Source organism: Pogona vitticeps, chromosome 6 (genome assembly GCF_051106095.1).
Source record: "Pogona vitticeps strain Pit_001003342236 chromosome 6, PviZW2.1, whole genome shotgun sequence".
NCBI lineage: Eukaryota > Metazoa > Chordata > Lepidosauria > Squamata > Agamidae > Pogona > Pogona vitticeps.
In genome coordinates this window covers 38,052,124-38,072,929 of record NC_135788.1, presented here as the reverse complement: position 1 = coordinate 38,072,929, position 20,806 = coordinate 38,052,124, and the positions used below count along the sequence as shown (strand labels likewise).

The following is a 20,806-nucleotide window of genomic DNA, read 5'->3' as shown; positions in this document are numbered from 1 at the left end:
TTGGGTATGGTTTATATCGTAGTCCAACGCAGCTGGAAAGCACCATGCGACAGGATGTTGGTCCAAAGCTGTTTCCAGGTTGTTGTGAGAACTATTATGAACCTTGTCTGCATGACTCATTTTCCTCCCTTCCCATCACCACATCCCCCTTTCCTTTTAAAATGTGCTTTTTAGGTTTTCAGGATATGGGCAGGGGTTCATTTTGTGTGTATTGATTTAATATAAGTCATGTAGGAACTTTTTTGGACTGACAGCCGGGTACAACAGCCAGAACTCCATTACTTACAAACAGCAGCAAATTGTTGCTAGTTAAGAAGCTAACGGCTCTGTCCCTCATCTTGTGCCAAGTCATGACTGTATAACAAGGAACGTAAGTGCTGACTCCTTAACTAGCAGCAATTTACTTATAGTATACATAATAGGATTCTGACTCTCCCTCTCCCTCTGTGTGTGTGTGTGTGTGTGTGTGTGTGATGAGAGAGAGAGAGAAAGAGATTCTAATACAAATTAAACATTCATTAGTAATTTTCTGGTGTAAAACTTTTGTTTTGGCTTTTGCAATAATTAAATATTTTTCTGTCTCTTGCATGTATGGAACTCAAGGACATTAGACCTAATTTTTCTTTTCCCTCTCCCCTTTTCCATTTCCTGTCCCCGCTTCACTCTTTTTTTTGAAGGGCAGCCCAGGTCCTCCCGGTGCTCCTGGAATGCCTGGACCTATTGGATGGCCTGGCCCAATGGGGCCTACGGTAAGAGGAAGGAAGGGCTTCTTGTATGGTAACATTTGTACTGTAAATTAAGTTAATTTAATTTTGTCAAAACCAACTCAACCTGCCTAACACCTTTTATTAGAATAAGCTTTCATGGGGCATCACCTGGTCAACAAAAGATTATGCCATGTAAAATGGGCTAGTCTCTAAGATGCCTCATGACTCTAAGTTGTTGCTGTTGTTTTAAGTAAATCTACCAGAACCCCAGAGCCAGTGTAATCATGGCCATACTGGCTGGAGAATTCTGGGAACTGAGGTCCAATATGAGCATTTTGATGTTCTGCAGTTTGGTTGCTTGATTTGAAGAACAGTTCTCTGGCTGAGAAAGCCCAGAAGACTGCATTACAGTCAGTCTGCAGAGCCTGGCTGCAGCGCTTTTCCAGGATGCCTACTTTCCCATTCTCCCAGGGATTATAAGGACAGCAGGCCCCATAGATGCCAAGAGAGATTGCTGCCAATACATCTGGAACGTCAGCAACAAATAGCTGCCAGGCCACATTTCTGAGTGGCCAAGTCTCCCAGAGGATTGCTAGTAATATGTCAGTTGAAATTAAGATGCAAGTGTGATGAGCCAGAACTCTAGAAGACAAGCAAAGTGTTTCACAAAGTGTAACAACAGTCAGCCCAACCCAACCGCCAATACAAGCAACTGCTCTAGCCATCAGATTTCAGAAAGATCCAGACCCCTTAGTAAAATATAGCAAGGATGAGATATATTCATCTGCTGTAGGACCTTAGAGCAACAGATTCTGATGATGGGACCAGCTGTATCATACCCTCTAATTATGGGAGGATGGAAATGATTGACAATTAGATAAAAAGATACAAATAACAGAGGAAGGAATAGGCTGTGCCCTCTTGCTAAGGCAGCAAAATTGATACTTGCCAACTGCAGAGGTAAAAATTGAGCCAGTCCTGCTGTGTAACTGATTCCAGGTCCTCCATCGTTGTTGCTTAAGCACCTTAGGCACGTAGGATGTGAGGAGATGATGCACTGCTTAATCATTTATACAGAAAGATGCTAGGAGTTGTCGTTCAAAAAAGTAAACGGTGCCACCTCTGAGTTTTATGGGAAGAACTGCTGAGACACTGCATGCTTCAAAAAAGGAATTGTCACTCATCCCAGTTACCACCACCTTGCATTGGCCACAACAAATAACTCTCTTTATTGACCCCTTTAGGGTGAAAAGGGAGATTTAGGTTTGATGGGATTGCCAGGTACAAGAGGACCAATGGGCCATAAGGTTTGTTCACCCAGATGCTATGTTATTCTTCTCTGGCTTGTAACCACTGCTTACAGCTGCTTCATTAGCTGAAATGCGCTTGTATATATCAATACAGACAGCGGAGGTGTTTATTTCATGAGGGATAATAACAGAACATATAGGTTTCTCTTTTTCTGTGGATCTAATGTACAAACTAAAAAGAAATGCTAGTAAGTTGTTATCTACCTTCTTTTTTTAATTAAACATCTTACTGCAGTCTAATATAAGATAATTTATTTATTATTTATTTATTTATTCTATTTCTATCCCGCCTATCTGATCATATTAGACCACTCTAGGCGGCTTACAATAAAAACAGCAATGTAATTTTAAGACATTACAGCTGAATTGAAAATCCAAGCCCACATGTCTGTGCCCAAAAATCCAGAATGACAACATGAGCAACTCCATATCCCAAAACATGCTTTAATTTCTCCCCCTCAAAATGTCCTCTTTGCTCTCAGGAGCCTGTGGGGACAATTTTGTGATATTGCAATTCATCCGCCAGCCAGAGCCTGGACGCCTTTACACTGCAATAGAAGAAACAATTAAAAACATTGTTCGGTCACTAGAGGTCATAGCTGGTCTTCTCAGGTTTTTTTTTAATTCAAAGAATGGGGCAAGGGTGGGGCCCACAGGTGCAGCCTTCCATGATCCAGGGATGGGGCTTTGTGCCCCCTCAACTTTTGGAGCTTGCCTACCATCAATATACACTGTATTTGAATTAGGCCTATCATCCAATGCCAGTAATGCATAACTGGGACCCTGTGTCTGTAGCCTGCTTCTACAGGTAGGAGTAGAAAGCGCCATGCAGTATAGTGGAATGAATTGTCCTATGTAATTCTAAAAAGCCAAACAAAACAGCCCTCCAATAATAAGGTGAAGATTGTTAGTCAAAGATTGTCTGATCACCAAGGGACAAAACTAGAAGGATTTTTAATACTACAGTATACCTAGTTGAAATTTGTCTGGAGCCAAGTTCCTTAAATTATGATATGTGACTGCAATGATACTTTCTAAGAGTTTTAAAATCTTAAATGTTGCTGGGAGTTTCTGAACTGGAAATCCACTGAAAAACAATATTAAAGAAACTCATGTTTTCTAACTAAAAAAAAAGAAACAGCTTTGGGAAATGGTTTCAGGAATTTTATTCTCATATACAGGTACTCTGCTTTCAGTTCAGTAATTGTGCTGGTAGTTATATTTGCCCTCTGCTTTCTTCTTAATTTCTGAAGCAATATTAAACAAGAGTAGCATGTTTGATACAGACAATGTATCAAACCCATGACATTATACTGCCTGAGGCAAAACAGCAAACAAGGCCTCTGCCACTCAGCAAAAATTATGATGCATATTGCTGAAAGCCAGCCAAATTGTTTTGAAATATGAGGTCAGAAATGGAGATAAGAAATAGCCCATAATTAGAGTTGAAAGCACATTAATGTTGCAGAAAGGTGATTGAAGCAGTCTTTTCCTATCCGTGAAATCAGATCTCAAAGGAATCCCATGCTTAAGTCCTGAAGACCAGTCATCGATAGTGGGAGCTGGTTTGTGTAATGGATATTTGAGGAGCTCTTACTATGACACATCCATTCACATAACCTAAGGATTTCCCATTTCCAGTGATGGGCTATCTCTTACGTCTGTTTCTGGCCTAAGACAGAATATTCTGCAATCACCTCTCTTAATACATGTCTCTAAAAATACCTGTATAATAATAACAAAGTACATAATTAATAATTTGCTGTGCTTTCTTAATACCCAGATCTGCTATCTGCTGTGGTTGCCTCACTCTGCCTATGATGGGGCCAGCCCTGATGCTTGCAATGTGTGACTATGGTTATTTTTCTCATGCTGGCTTGGAGGCTGCAATGTGTTGCTCTCACTCACGCTGCATATTCTGATTTGTAGTTTCTTTGGAAAGGCTATAAAGGAAAGTGTGGTGTTGTTTTCTCATGCTTTCTTTGAAGTTCATATGTGGGTCACATTAAAATCACTGTCCTTTTTTCTAGGGTTACCCAGGAAGCAGAGGAGAAAAGGTTGGTGATACAGAGATGTCTTAGTTTAATTACTTCAACCACGGTAATCTATGCTTCTCAGACCAAAAGGAAAAGGAAAAAATGTGGGGGAGAAGTAATATGTTGATGAGTTCAAGATGGCAGGACCTGACCCACTTATGCATGGCACCCAACTGTTTGTTCCCAAGCTGCTCATAAAGTTCTTCAGTGGGCATTGTTGGCATCTGTGCCCAACATCCTCAGGTGCCATGTGATATCCCCTGCCTCCTATAAAGAGCTTTCACTAGCTTCCCTGGGCTTCCAGAGTTAAGCATCCATTCAGATTTACTACAGTGCCTTGGAGTAATGCAATGTTAGGTACGTGAAAGCATTGTGAGAAGTTCAAAGGCTCAGGTGCCTGGTTCTTAGCAGAGTCATGATAGTATTGTGTAGGCGCCTCCAGCAGAAATCATCATAACCCTAAGTGTGCCTGGGCCTGGTTTATATAATCACAGAAGTTTACTAGCACTAGCCTTGGCTCAATCGTCTCTTGCCCTGCGCCACCAATTAACAGCACCAGAGTTTGGGGTTCTATATATAATCTGTCCTACTCATAGTCCCTTCAAGATCCTGAAGATGGGAGCCTGGAGAAGTGAGGGCCAGGACACCCCCATGGCAATAAGTTCAGGGCATGTGATGTATAGACAGTCTTGGCAGAGTGTGGTTCTTGTCCGGCAGCATCTGCTGCTCCTTTTGCATCTGGTGTTGGCACTTCTTTTGCTGCTTCCTCTGTCTGTATCTCAGTTGAGTGGAGTTTAGTTACACTGTCCATGCCCTAGTTTGGCACCTCTGACTGGGTTGGTCCCAACGTTATCTCCAGTAGTAAGGATGTGGCAGTAGGCTTGGATTCTGGTACTTCTCTCCTTTTTTGGGGGGGGATCCTCAGATGGACCTGGACCCCTCACCAGGATTATTCTTTTATTTCATACATTCTCCCTCAGGCTCAAGGTCTTCCTCCTCCTCCATGTTATATGTGTATCTTGAACATCACCCCATGCCCCTTTCTCTCCTCCCTCTGAGGGATCATTGTTCCTACATAGACAAGAAGAGATATGTATCTATAGCTTTTTTGAGTGACGGCAATCCTTCTATCACATCCCTTATCCAACCTCCAGGGAGACAGTGTACATGGCGAGTCCATGGATTCGCCTGGCATATTTCAATTCCACATAGTATTTATTAGTATGTGATCAGAGGTATATTGCCTCTGATATTGGAATTAACATGTGGTACCTTTGCCTCTGCTATTGGGGGGGCACTATCATGACTATTAATCACTGATAACCTTATCCTTTATGAATATATGAAGGCCAGTAATTATGGAAGATAAAGGGTCTAGACATGTTCTGTATTATAAAAAATGTTGTGTACATTTCTTCATTCTGCACTTTTGAATTTCTGTGTTTTGTAAGCTTTTCTCTCTCATGTGGGTTTCTGCAGGGAGCTCATGGAGAAAAGGGTGTCAAAGGCAGCAAAGGTGACAAGGTAAAATTACCTTTATAGAACATCTAAGTGGTGCTTAATAGAGTTTCCTCTATTATTATATTAATGGAATGGGTACTGTGCTATCATTTATGGGATGATTTAGCACAATTCTATATTCTAATGCAATGATATAGCCATTGAAAATAGGATTACAGACGCTGCTCCTCATTTAGATTGTATTGCTTTAGCACTATATTGTTTTGTGTTTAGTCGTTTAGTCGTGTCCGACTCTTCGTGACCCCATGGACCAGAGCACGCCAGGCCCTCCTGTCTTCTACTGCCTCCCGGAGTTGTGTCAGGTTCATGTTGGTTGCTTCGCAGACACTGTCCAGCCATCTCATCCTCGGTCGTCCCCTTCTCCTCTTGCCATCACACCTTCCTAACATCAAGGTTTTTTCCAAGGACTCTTTTCTTCTCATGAGATGGCCAAAGTACTGGAGCCTCAGCTTCAGGATCTGTCCTTCAAGTGAGCACTCAGGGTTGATTTCTTTCAAAATGGATAGGTTTGTTCTCCTTGCAGTCCAGGGGATTCTCAAGAGCCTCCTCCAGCACCACAATTCAAAGGCATCAATTCTTCGGCGGTCTGCTTTCTTTATGGTCCAGCTCTCACTTCCATACATCACGACAGGAAAAACCATAGCTTTGACTATTCGGACTTTTGTTGGCAAGGTGATGTCTCTGCTTTTCAAGATGCGGTCAAGATTTGTCATCGCTTTCCTCCCAAGAAGAAGGCGTCTTTTAATTTCAGGGCTGCTGTCTCCATCTGCAGTGATCATGGAGCCCAAGAAGATAAAATTTGACACTGCCTCCATATCTTCTCCTTCTATTTCCCAGGAGGTGATGGGACCAGTGGCCATGATCTTAGTTTTTTTGATGTTGAGTTTCAGACCGTTTTTTGCACTCTCCTCTTTCACTCTCATTACAAGGTTCTTTAATTCCTCCTCACTTTCTGCCATCAGAGTGGTATCATCTGCATATGGGAGGTTGTTGATATTTCTTCCGGCAATCTTAATTCCGGCTTGGGTTTCTTCCAGTCCAGCCTTCCGCATGATGTATTCTGCATATAAGTTAAATAAGCCGGGGGACAATATACAGCCTTGTCGTACTCCTTTCCCAATTTTGAACCACTCAGTTGTTCCATGACCAGTTCTAACTGTTGCTTCCTGTCCCACATATAGGTTTCTCAGGAGACAGATAAAGTGGTCAGGCACTCCCATTTCTTTAAGAACTTGCCATAGTTTGCTGTGGTCCACACAGTCAAAGGCTTTCGCATAGTCAATGAAGCAGAAGTAGATATTTTTCTGGAACTCTCTGGCTTTCTCCATAATCCAGCGCAAGTTAGCAATTTGGTCTCGAGTTCCTCTGCCTCTTCGGAATCCAGCTTGTACTTCTGGGAGTTCTCGGTCCACATACTGCTGAAGCCTACCTTGCAGGATTTTGAGCATAACCTTGCTAGCGTGCGAAATGAGTGCAATTGTACGGTAGTTGGAGCATTCTTTGGCACTGCCTTTCTTTGGGATTGGGATGTAGACTGATCTTTTCCAATCCTCTGGCCACTGTTGAGTTTTCCAAACTTGCTGGCATATTGAATGTAACACCTTAACAGCATCATCTTTCAAGATTTTAAATAGTTCAACTGGAATGCCATCACCTCCACTGGCCTTGTTGTTAGCCAGGCTTTCTAAGGCCCACTTGACTTCGCTCTCCAGGATGTCTGGCTCAAGGTCAACAACTACATTGTCTGGGTTATCCGGGATATCCAAATCTTTCTGATATAATTCCTCTGTGTATTCTTGCCACCTCTTCTTGACGTCTTCTGCTTCTGTTAGGTCCCTCCCATTTTTGTCTTTTATCATGTTGTTTTAGAATAATGTCATTCCTCTCTTGAAAATAACATGGGGCTTAGAAAAATTAGATTTAAATAAGAATATAACATGTAAATGAATGTTTACAAATTATGCCCTTATGTTAGTGAAGAATGTAGAAAATGGGATTATAGTCTATGTTCCTTATTGAGATTTAAATGTATATAGATTCATGCTATTTTGAAGATATCATGCTGAAAATGTCTACAACGTGTTACTTATAAGAACTGGAATCTGATGAAGAACAAAACTATAATCCCATTTGCAAAATCTTCAGGATTTAAAATGGTACTTTAATGGTTTAAATTTGGGTAACCCAGCACTGGTCGTTCACAGAGAGACAGATTAGGTTAAATGTCAAAGTAATTAAACATCTGTATTCCACTCATGAAATGGCCAAATGTGTGAGTAGTTAGACTTTTAGTATCTTGTGGAGCCTTGTTCTCTTCAATGAGATGATCTTAAGCGTGCAGGCTGTATATTTTGAAAGTAAGAAAGTTACTGGCCTAATTGATTGGATTTTATAGTTAGTTTATTTATAGTTTGTAATCCATCTTGAAGGTTGAATGACAGAAAAGTAGCATATAAATATTCTGAATGAAGGTAACTTTGCATGCATTACAAAAAATATAAACTATACAGCACACACATAACAAAAATCAAACTTTGTTAACACTTGTTGTCTATGCTTAGATTGATAATAAAATGTCAGGGTATATTTGATTGACGTTCTACTGAATTATAATAGGTATTTCTGCTGGATGTAGCTAGAAATATCTGTCTGTGAACAACACAATTTTCAAATGTGTTGTATAGCTTACAATATATAAAAGCATTTGCTGGAAAAACTGATAGACTGCTTGATTAAGCAATGAAACAGTAACTTTCTCTCTTTTTATATTTTGTTGATATAGAAGCCATAATGATTCACTGAAGTTACACACATTCTCTCTTTCTCTCTCACACACACACATTTTCCTTGCAGGGATACATAGGTTTTCCTGGAATGCTGGGGCAAAAGGTATGTGCCTAAGATGCAGAAGAATCTCATATTATTCCTCTGATTGGTTGTGGTTGGTGTTAAGATCTCTGAAACCATTTACAAAGCAATTATGTACATTTTAACGCAGAATTAATTTCCACTTGATTTGGTGGGGCTTACATTCATATTAATGTATTAGTGTGTTTAGGGCTGTAGAAAGTTCAGTTAAACTATTTGGACTTTCTTCAAAACAGACATATACATAAGGTAAAAGGTAAAGGTAAAGGTTCCCCTTGACAATTTTTGTCCAGTCGTGTTCGACTCTAGGGGGCGGTGCTCATGCCCGTTTCCAAGCCACAGAGCTAGCGTTTTTGTCCGAAGACAATCTTCCGTGGTCACGTGGCCAGTGCGACTTAGACACGGAACGCTGTTACCTTCCCACCGAGGTGGTCCCTATTTATCTACTTGCATTTGCATGCTTTCGAACCACTCGGTTGGTGGGAGCTGGGACAAGCGATGGGAGCTCACTCCGTCACGTGGATTCAATCTTACAACTGCTTGGTCTTCTGACCCTGCAGCACAGGCTTCTGCGGTTTAGCCCACAGCGCCACCACATCCCCTTATATACATAAGGGCATATTGTTAAATTCACAAGTGAAATGTGTTTTTCTTCTAAGACTAGGAAGCCAGGACCCATAGATAATTTTAACAGGTTCCCATCATTCTTGATTTTCCCAATAAGGCATTTAAACATTTTCCAGCCACTGTAGCAAAGATCAAAAAGACTCAAAATAAAAACCTATAGAAGCCATGAGAATTCCTTTTAGGTTACATTACTTCTTCAGGATCAGGAAAAATTCAAATAGATCTCTATCACTAGATTACTGATGTGCAAATTCAATTTTCCCTATGCTATTAAAAAATATCTAATTCTAATTTTCTGGCAAATTTGTCTCCATATACATAGTTAAATGGAGGGACGTGGTGGCGCTGTGGGCTAAATCGCAGAAGCCTTTGTGTGCTGCAGGGTCAGAAGACCAGCAGTCATAAGATCGAATCCACGTGACGGAGTGAGCTCCTGTTGCTTTGTCCCAGCTCCTTGTCAACCTAGCAGTTCGAAAGCATGTAAATGCGAGTAGATAAATGGGTACCACCTTGGTGGGAAGGTAACGACATTCCGTGTATAGCAGCGCTGTCCACGTGACAATGGAAACTGTCTTCGGACAAACGCTGGCTCTACGGCTTGGAAACGGGGATGAGCACTGCCCCCTAGAGTCAAACATGACTGACTAAAATGTCAAGGGGAACCTTTACCTTTTCATAGTTAAATAATTGTAAGTAAGCTGTTGTCATTTCCTGTTGATCTTGACAAGGCTTTCCTATTCTTGTCAGTTATTGGAGAAAAGGCAGGTAGGAAGGCTTGTGGCACCATTCATGCCATAGTTTGTGAAGAAAACCTATTAGCTGTCATCAGAATTAATTGCTTAATTCATTGCTTCCTGTGCACTGAGCGCTAAGAGTGCTCCATGGGTTGAGCCATCCTGGTCAGACTATAGGCCACTCATGCTTACTCCCCAAAAGCTTCTTCCAAAGTATGGTAGGAAGCCTATGAGCCAGGTATGGGGACTTAAGTCACAGGACTTGCTGTCAAGTCAGACTTAAGTCATACTAGTGACTTGACTTCGACTTGACTCAGCTTTTTTCCCCCCAATGACTTGGACTTGACTCAGAACCCACCCATCCTTCCCTTTTTTTCTGGGGGAAAAGAGCTTGTTTTTAATAGGGACAACAAAAAGAACAAAAGACACAACAACAACAACAACAACAACAACAACAACAACAACAACAACAACAACAACAACAACAACAACAACAACAACAACAACAACAACAACAACAACAACAACAACATTTCAGGACACTTGGATTTTCACAGGAGTTTTTGTTTCCAAAATAAGAAATCTATTTAACAATAGATCTAACAATAATTTCAAACCCATTTCCTTTTTACATATACAGAATTGTCTGCTGTGTCGTTGTACATAAGATAATCATATGACCAAGCAAACTAAAGTTCTGCTCTTTGTCCATTCCGTTTCCATAAAGGGAGAAATGGGTCCAAAGGGAGAACCTGGTGCACCAGGGCACAGAGGACCGATTGGAAGACCTGGAAAAAGAGGCAAACAGGTAGGAGTCCTCTGTTATAGTCTCCTCCCTAAAATATGTTTCATTGGGCTGCTGTGTGACTCTGCCTTTTTGACTACATAAAACATGTTGGTCTGTTCTGAGTAGATAAATGAGTGGGCTGAGGGAATATCTGAAAAGGCAAAATCTATTGGATTAAATGTCACCCAACAAAACAGGATATGATTCATAATAGTCCATAAAGAATATGTCTATGAGAAATGAGGATGCCAATGAAACAGAATAAGAGATAATAATGCTACTACTTAGTGAAGAAGAAAAGATGCCTAGAAAGCAGTAATGCTAAAATAACCCTAGGATTTTGACAAGATGGCACAAGATAATGAGACAAGAAGGTGATAAATTTCATACATTTATCTTTAGGTCTCCTATATATTTTTGTGTTCTAAGCTAAACGGTCCAAAACACTGTAACCTTTCTTCGTAAGAGAATTGCTCCACTCCCTTAAGGATTTTGATTGCTTTTTTCTTCCAAGTTTTCCAACTTTGCAGTATCCCTTGTATATCAGCAATATTTCAGCAGTAATTCCAACCATGTTATACTGTAGATTTCTATAATGGCAATATGATATGCGCAGTTTTATTTTCCTTTCCTTTTCTAATTACGACCAGTATTGAATGTTTGTTTTGTTTTTTTAACACCAGTTGCAAACAGGTTCAGTGTTCACAAAAATCCAAGTACTGTCCCTTGCCTAATTGTTGCTAGCTCAGATCTGTCAGTGTATATATGAGGTTATTTTTTTCTTTACTCATGCATTGGAACTAATTTGTCAGTTTAATGTCTATTCCTCTAGTTTGGAGAGAAAGTTTTGGAACTGTTCACAGTTTGTTTGTTCCCCAGCTACCTTGCCTAACTTGGTGGGCAACTATATAAATCCAGAATCAATAATGCTTAATGATAGACTAATTTAAATTTACTAATTTATGTTCCGTGTATTCGCGAAGGCTTTCATGGCTCGGATCTAATGGTTGTTGTGGGTTATTTTGGGCTCTTTGGCTGTGTTTTGAAGGTTTTTCTTCCTAACGTTTCACCAGTCAACGTTTCGCCAGTCTCTGTGGCCGGCATCTTCAGAGGACAGAGACTGGAGAAACGTTGACTGGCGAAATGTTAGGAAGAACAACCTTCAGAACATGTCCAAAGAGCCTGAAAAACCCACAACAACCAATTTATGTTCCATTCATTAATGTACATTGCCGACTTAAATCCAATTGATTTCAGGACCTACTCTAAATATGACTAAGTTTGACCCTCATTTTCTTCAATTCTAAATGTTGTTTTGAAGACTGAGGCTAAGCTGGAGAAGGGTCTGAGGCGTGTATTTAAATAGATGTTTCTTAAATAAGAGGGGACACTTTTCACCTACTCAGTCATTTCCTGCCTCCATAGCCAGCTGACATCCCTCTATAAAATGCCTCCAATGGCGGCTAAATTAAGAAGGTGTTACTTCCACTTCCATTCTGAGATCCATCTTGTTTATCTCGTCGACTCCTTCAAGTTCATGCCAAGAGTTCTCCGGCTTGTTTAGTTTACACCAAGCCAGGCTACATGCAGATCTACAGGTCTCAACCTTACAAGTGCTAAATATCACCATTATAATCAACAATAACAACAGCAACAGCAACCCACTTGTAATCACTCATACACGAACTTTGCTACAATCTAAGTGACATGTGAATTGAAATCAAGTAACTAGTCTTAAGAATGTGAGTGTGACAGTTCAGTATCTTATGAAAAAGTCTTCTAGAACTCTGGTCTACAATTAAGGGGCAGCTCATCCTACCATGTTGCTTTGGTTATGATCCCCCAATGTATAGGTTTCCTTTCAGCAGTCTTCTCTGCTTCTCGCTGTCTCTTGCCTTCCTCTACCATCTTTACTCTTTTGTCCCCTAAATCTTCTCTAGATCTTCCATCTTTTCTAAACCAAGCTTTATATGTGAAGTTGGGAGATTTCTATTTTTTATTTTTATTAACTGTATTAGAATATTTTAACTCTGTAAAGGAAGCCACAGCCTTCACTTCACAAGAGCTGAGCCGTGCTGTTGAGGACAGAAGATTTTGAAGGTCATTCATTTATAGAGTTGCCAAACATCAGAGGCGACTTGATCACACATAACAGCATTAATAACGTTAGGAAATATGTATATTGATACTGAACATTATCCACTAATGAGCTTAAGTCTAGGCAAATAAGGTTTTAAACAAATGAATATATCACCAATACAATCTACTTCCCCACTGTTGAAATGTGTTAAATATCAAGTCATCAATATCTACTTCTCCACTGCGTTGGCTTTCCCACTCTTTTTCATTCTCATTTTCATGCTCATTCTTCAGTTTTTTTAAAAGATAAAAAGCAAAAGGAAATGGAGGTATGTGTCACTGCTGCTATTCATTTTGGATCACTCCATGATGAAGTTCTGGGTCATAATCCACTAAATGAAGGATGGTGCTCTAGGGCTAGAATAGTTCTGCTATTGGACCTCAAAGCACATCTGCAGAAAGAGTGCTCATATTGGTGCAGGATGCTGCTGCAGGACCTATGTAAAAAGAAACAATGTGTGCTTTGCACTAAAAATTGTAACTGCTTCTTTGAACTAACTGCTTTAAGGCAGAAATACTTTGCAGTTTGTTTCCTCAGCATTTCTGCACATTAAAAAACAATATATTCTGGTCCAGCAACATGATGGTATATTTCTGTAAGTTTTGTTTTTAAGCGCAACATGTACCCAATGTTCTTTGTTCTATGATCATCAGATGCTATGAAGTCATTGTCTAGTGAGAAACGGGTACAAGTAGTCACACCTACATTGCTATAGGACTGGATGTAGTGACCTGAAATTTGTTGATATGCCTAAGCAGTGCTTTTGAGAATGAGACCAGAAACAGATGTTAGAGATAGCCCATGGCTGGAAAAGGGAAATCTTTAGCTCATGTGAATTGAGTGCCATAGCATGAGCTCTTTCCCCTTCCAAGATTAAGCAGATCAGGTGCTTTGTTTGGTGAGTGGTCTTCAGGACTTAAGCACAGGGATTCTTTGAAGTCTGATTTCACAAATAGCAGATTACCTCAGTCACCTTTCTCCAACTTCAGTGTGCTCTCAGCTATGATTGTGGACTAACCCTAACATCTGTTTCTGGCCTAAATTCCCCCACAAATGTTTGCACCAGTAAACCATTCTCTGCAGTATGTAAAATGGAGGAATCAATAAGATCTTTTCCTCAGATAGTATAGTTTCCTTTATCTAACACTGCAGTTCTGCCAAAGAATCATTGTGTTGTGATGGACAGAACGTCAGCCTAAGGCTGAGGAGACCTGGGTTCAAATAACTGTTTGTTCAAAGAAACTCACTAGGACTGGTATGGGAAATACTCCTTAAATATCTGACATACCTCAGATAACTATCAGAGTCACCATAACTCAGAAGCAACTTGACAGAACATAACAAGGCAATTCCATCTGTCCTGTCCTCCAATGACCCCAAGTCAGTGTATGTAGCTCTTTTCCTCCTCACTTTATCCACACAACCACCAGCATATGGGATATGTTGAGCTGGGAGAGAATGACCAGCCCTAGTCCATGCCGTGAGTTTTCATGACTTGATGAAGATTTTAACATAGACCCCCATCCCCACCCCTACCCCCAAATCCCAGTCCAGCACATTAATCACTATAGCATACTGGTTCTCTTTTAGTTAAAAAAACGCATAGTTTGTCTCCATGTGCATGACTCTGCTTTGGACTGTTATTTATAATTAAACACCTTTCAAAACTTCCAAGGTGTGGTCTTTCTTTCTTTTTAATGTTAGGGTCAAAAGGGAGACGTGGGTCCTCCTGGAGTTGCAGGCCCACCTGGCAGACCTGGTCCTCCTGGTCAGTCTGGTCCACCAGGACCTTTAGTATCAGGTAAGACAGGAGCATCAAAATACCTGTGCTTCCCTCCCTTAATTTATATGGAAGAAAAGAGACATGTTCTTCTGAGGTGTCTTGCACAACTAGCTGCAGAAATCACACATTTAAGGTACATTTTTAGAGTGGTGTTGGGTTTGCCCTTCATGACAGTGGAAGCTGTTTTGCACCACAGAGTAAGAAGCAGAGCGGTAACTAGGGCAGGGTAACCAAAGATTTGACCTAGGGCAGGGTAAATTAGGAGGTGGAAAAGAATGCTGTTGGAAGGGTGTGACAGGGCATGGACCTTCGCACTCTGACCTTGTAAGCCATTGGCAGCTGCTCTTCCCTAGGCAGAAGGAAACACAAGACAGGCCAATCCAGTACTGTACAGACATATCCAAATCTAGGGAGTATGGAATAGAAGATAAAACAAACACAGGAAACTCCATATTGCAGCTAAAAAAAACCTCAGAGCTTAGTGTGTAATATGCAAAAATATCAACAAAAGTGTTTCAACAACTTATATCAAACCAACCAACAATATACAGTATGTTAACAATGTTCTGTCTGATACTAAGCAAGCAAATAATATGATAAAGTTTTTCAATATAAATGTGTGCCGTCCAGTGTTCCTACTCATAAAAGATCAAAGTCTAAGGTCTGGAAGTGCTGAGTAAAAAGTCCATTCAAATGTAGTCAAAGTCTTGGATCCTTGGGGTAATCGAGGAGCTCCAAGCATAAATAATTATCCACTAAGCTCATTTCATGGTCTTTTTACTTCTTCAGAAGATACCCTTTGGACCTCCAAAATGCTGGAAACAGGAACATTCATGCACCTAAAATAGTTTTGAAACACAATAATAATAGACCTTATTTTGGTGGTCATACTCTCTCCACTATTAGGTAATATAAACAGTATCTTATAAGTATTTCAATAAGTATTTCAATATAATTCAATTCCACATGCTAGTGTCCTCTTATCGTATGTTGGTTCTCTGCTGGAAATCATTCTGGGATGACCACCAAAGTGAGATCTATTATTAGAAAAATAAACTGAATGCCATTAAAGGTTTCAGAATCAGATATTTTTGCATATTATACACTCTGTTCTAAGTTCTGTTTAGCTGCAACCCAGTACAGAATCTGTTGCATAACCAAGCTCCAGGTATTCCCCCCCCCCCAGCTCCTCTGTCCTGTCTCTGTCTGCCAGACTCCTAGGAAAATCAGCGGGTGGGTGGGTGGGTGCTTAAATTTCCTTTCTCTATGAATGGGGGTTCTGATTCCAAACAGCCATCTACAATAGTTATCTGGAAGAAGAGACAGTGGAGTTTATCTGTTTGCTACACATTTAACATGGTGTATAGTTTAATCACTCTGCAATGTTACTCATATCCAGAATAATTTATTCATCTACTTAGAGTAAAATGACACCACACAATTATAACCATCTGATATCATGCCTTCATCCAATGGAATCCTGGAATTTCTAGTTTGGGAGACCCTTAAAAGTTTCTTCTAGAGAGTTCTAGTCCATTCCCTTGACCTACAGCTGAGAATTTTAAATGCTCCCTAAACTACAAATTCCAGGATACCATAAGATGAAGTGAAAATGACTTAAGTGGTATCAAGCTGCTTTAACTGTGTGCTGTAGATAACAGCCCTGTGTGCCCTTCAAGTCCCACAAAAACCTCAGGAGAAAACCAAACAGTGGTGAAAAAAAGATAATTAGACCAAAAGGGGTAAGACCAATAACATCCAAGAAATATTATATACAACCCTATTATAAAGATTTTAATATCAGAGACATTCAACAAGTTATAGAATCCACATTTTAAGTATTAGATTATTAGCCTGCAGATAGTGGGGCAGTTTTCTCTTTTCAGGATGTATGGAACTATTTCAGCAATATTCTCATATGGAAATCTGTTATTTTTTAGGGCAACTAACAATGGGACCAAAAGGGGAAAGAGGGCTTCCTGGACCTCCCGGGAAATGTCTCTGCAACCCACAGCAAAATGTGAATACCCCATCATATGAGGAACCACTGTTTGGACCCTATTCCAAAGTTCCTGCAGTAAGTGAGTTTGATAGGAGTTAAAATGAGCATGTTGGATAAATTGGCCATCCAAGATTGCTTTGATCAACTTGATCTTGCCTGCTTTGGGCATGTTTGAAAGTGAAACAATCCCCCCCCCACCCCGAAAACAAGACACGTGTACCAAATATAATCTGGATGCTTCAGAAGGTTACTTTTGAGTATTCACTCTGACAACTCTTCAACAATGGTAAACATTACTTTGTTGGCTGTGGTATGTATGGAGTTGTGGAAGTTGTGGACCAAAAAAAGAGGATCTTATTCCATATCTGTAACTACAGTATTGTCTTCCCATCTGTATGCTTTCCTGCTACAATGTCAAAATCGAAATGCAAAGTATCACTTAATAATTAAGCCACGTAACGTATTAAATATTAGCCAGGACCACCACATGCAACTAAATGAGGCTTACACTTCAACTTTAATGGAAATCTGTTGACTTTTTTTTTCTGGATAGGCAGTGACCAATTATTTTCTGTTTGACAATAACAGTCCAGACAGTTCTTCCACATAATGCTTCTGTTCTTTGGGAAATTGCATTTCCCCTGCAATCACACCACAAACTGATTGAGCAATGCAGCTTTGCTCCATACTACATGCAATTCCTGTAATAATGAGATTTTGTGCGTTGTGAGAGTTTAATGACAGGTACCAAGGGAATGGTGATACTTGTGGTGATACATGATACAAATCCTTCCTCCCGCTAAATTTTTCCAAATGTACAGTTAAGAAATTTAGAACACCACAATCTTTTGAGTTGCCCTGTTTGTCTTCTGTTCTCTTTTGAAGGTTGCACAATATCACTTTCTAAATTTGGAATACATCTATGCTCCTCTCTTTGGGTAAAGAATAGATAATTCCACCCTAAGTTTACTCTCTGTTTATTTACATAACCACAAGTTTATAGCAGCCTTGGTTATGAATTAGGCTGAATAATAATTCAGCCTGACAACAACAAGAGGTTTTGAGGTAGGAGTAAACTTAAAAGCTGAAATTCTTCACATTACAAATGAGCCCTTAGATCCCTATTCTGTCATAGTGGATTTTAGTATGACATAGGGGCTTCCTACTTTATGTTCTTTCTCTTCTCCAGATTTTTGTAGTGAATAATCGTGAAGAACTGGACAGGCTAAAGATGGACAATGCTCTAGCTTTTCGAAGAGATCAGAGATCTTTGTATTTCAAGGATACTTTTGGATGGCTTCCGATCCAGGTAAAAACAAAAACTGCAACTTTGGTAAGTATTTTGTCCTAAGGACACTGAAATCACTGTGTTTAAAAGTAGTGCAGATTTTTGTATCTGATAAGCAAGGTAGTTTTACAGGGAAGTAAAGTGCTACCAATTACTTTCTGTAGAATACATTTCAGAAATAAAAGTACAAAGTGAAAAGAATGTAGCAGGAACTGGTATGTCTTGTGCAACCCTAACAATATGTTCCATTGGACAAAAGGACTTCCTTTTGAGTAAACATGTGCAGAAGTACATTGTAAGTTTCACAGTGCTATCATACTCTTGCATAGCAAGGGTCATCAGAATAATTAGCAGGCAATCCAGTTATTTCTATTACTTATAATGTTTAACTGTAGCAAAGCATGTGCTTGCCCGCCCATCTTATGCCTATCATATACGAGTAACCAACTGGAGAGGGTGATTAAGCATTCAGTGGCACTCTGCCTGCTCCAGCTCTTATATTTTGTGCTTCTAGAGAGAAGAACGTGTGAGGGGGAATAACAAAAATCAATGGATAAAATCCTTTTACTTATTTACAGTAGCACAAAATAATTGCTCTAAATCTCAGTGGTGAATCACCACAAATTCAGAGGTCAACATAGCCATGTGACTCAGCACACAACAGCAAATGCTGACATTGGCTTCCCATTTTTTGGCTATTTATTGCCAAGATCTACACTGCTTATGTCATGCCTATGGGCAGAACTAGTAGAATTTTACTTGACACCTATATTGGAATAATGTTGTGTTGCCTGTTCACTCGGCTTTTGTTCATTGAATGGGCGGGATGCCACCTTAACTTTTTTCTGAGGCAGCAAAATATCTTGGACCAGCCATGTCTGTAGTTAATCAAAATTCTTGGAATGATTTCCCCCCCCCAGTAATTTCCAGCAAATAAGAAAAAGATTTTATGCTTCTCCGCCCTCAAATGCCTCTTCCACTACTTGTCTTTCTGTGAAAATAACTATGGTTATAACCCATTTCAAATAAATGTCTTGCAGCTTACCCCTTTCTACCCTCTGGATTATCCAACAGAAGATGGAAACACCTGCGGAGATGGGATTGTCCAGGATGGGGAAGAATGTGATGATGGCAACACGGTTGTAACGGATAGCTGTATAAGTATGTTCGAGCTGTTCAGTTCTTTATTTTACATAAACATCACTGTTGTCCATGGGATAAATTATTAAAAATCATGTGCTCCACTGTGTGAGGAAAACAGCAGAATGTAGCATTCTAAGTCACATACCTCAACCAGTCGTTGGTCAACACTAATGAAGTTGTTAGTGTGGGGAGAGCTATTCTTCCATGTCAGTGGTCACTTAAAGCAATGGTCTACAGATATTCCTTAAACCAGGGACCAACATTTCTGGTGTGTACAACTTTCTCTAAATAGGTATCAGAATTTCACTACTTTCTAATTAGAACGAGGTGGTGTGCTGTACTGGTTTACAGTGTTTGCTTAGGAAGTGAGAAATCAGGATTCAAATTCTCCCTCTGTCAGGAAACTTTTTGGGTGACCTTATGTCTGTCTGTTGGACGCTCTCTTTCTCTCTCCCTCTCATCCACCTCACAGAATTATTGTCCAAATTGGGGAGGAGTATATATTTTTCCAAGAGTTTCTTGGAGGAAAGGTAGATTCCCACATTTATTGATTTAGGCTGGTAAAACCGGACTATTCTAAAAAACATTTAACTGAATTGTATTATGATTCTTTTTAGTTTATTTAACACTCTTCTCAGTCTTATTTTCTTTTATTCTTCTTGTTATTATTAGGAAGAATGGCACAATGGGAACTTAATAATATTTCTTGCATTTGTTAGTTGTTTTGACTTCTTTTTTTCTCCAAAATAATATGGATCCAGGTATTAGAATAGTTAGAACAAGCCCACTGAAATTAATGGATTGAATTATTAATGATCATTAGTTGGAGCCTGGATTATTAACAAGAAGCACTTTTGTGCTCCATTCACTATCCAGAGAGCTGAAGGCACATGAATACTACAGATCATGAGACCCAGTATTGTGCAGTGGTTAGAGTATTGAACTGGGAATTTGGATAATCAGGGCTAGATACCACAGAGCCATTAAACTTACTAAGGAACCTTGGGTCAGCCATTGTGTTACGGAAGAGAACCATAGATATCACCTTGCGCTTACTGAAGGAAAGAAAGGTGGGATATAAATGAAAGTAATTCTGGCATAGTAATTATTAATAACAACAAATTACTTTGGGAGGTGATGACAGTGTTCGAATACTGCAGTCAAGAGAAAATTAGACACCCATCTGCCAAATATACTGTAATAATAATAATAATAATAATAATAATAATAATAATAATAATAATAATAATTTATTGTCATTGTAAGTATATACACATACAACGAAATTCACAGACACCCAGAGACCAGACACATGCAGACACATAAAATTCCCCAAACACTCCCCACCCACTAAAAGTCCCCCACTAAAAATACAAACATCTACACTGCAGGCCAAGTAACACAGTCCAACTAATTATTCACTACTGGTGGTCTTTAAGCTCATTATTAATTGCAATTATTGCTCTGGGATAAAAACTATTGAGAAAATGTGTGGTCCGAGTCTTAATTGTTCGATATCTTCTGCCAGATGGTAACAGTTCAAAAAAGTTATAAGCAGGATGGGAAATCTCTGCAGTCAAGAGAAAATTAGACACCCATCTGCCAGATGTACTGTATAGGTGGGGTATAAAATAAATAAATAAATAAATAAATAAATAAATAAATAAATAAATAAATAAATAAATAAATAAATAAATAAATAAATAAATAAATAAATAATTTTGTCTAAAAATTTTAGACTAAATTGAGGGTCATCTTATACATGGAAATAAGCTGAGGAGAGTACAAAAACAAGTGGAGGGGGAAGCAGGGATCAAATTGTTCCTGCAGGGCTTTCATCCCTGCTTTCCCCTCCACTTG

At 39.6% G+C, this 20,806-nt stretch overlaps 1 protein-coding gene across 2 annotated transcripts in view; it reads left to right on the top strand.

The window, feature by feature from the left end:
• The window catches only part of COLQ (collagen like tail subunit of asymmetric acetylcholinesterase), a 54,979-nt gene that overhangs the window by 31,380 nt on the left and 2,793 nt on the right, over positions 1–20,806 (top strand). Inside the window, exons 6-15 of one of the 2 annotated variants that reach the window (XM_020780321.3) lie at positions 678–749; positions 1,952–2,014; positions 4,048–4,074; positions 5,533–5,577; positions 8,428–8,463; positions 10,531–10,611; positions 14,435–14,531; positions 16,454–16,590; positions 17,705–17,824; positions 18,844–18,964. In XM_020780321.3, coding sequence (XP_020635980.3) covers positions 678–749; positions 1,952–2,014; positions 4,048–4,074; positions 5,533–5,577; positions 8,428–8,463; positions 10,531–10,611; positions 14,435–14,531; positions 16,454–16,590; positions 17,705–17,824; positions 18,844–18,964 — 799 coding nt within the window. The remainder of the gene's footprint in view (positions 1–677; positions 750–1,951; positions 2,015–4,047; positions 4,075–5,532; positions 5,578–8,427; positions 8,464–10,530; positions 10,612–14,434; positions 14,532–16,453; positions 16,591–17,704; positions 17,825–18,843; positions 18,965–20,806) is intronic. The other variant, XM_073003343.2, reaches the window with a different exon arrangement.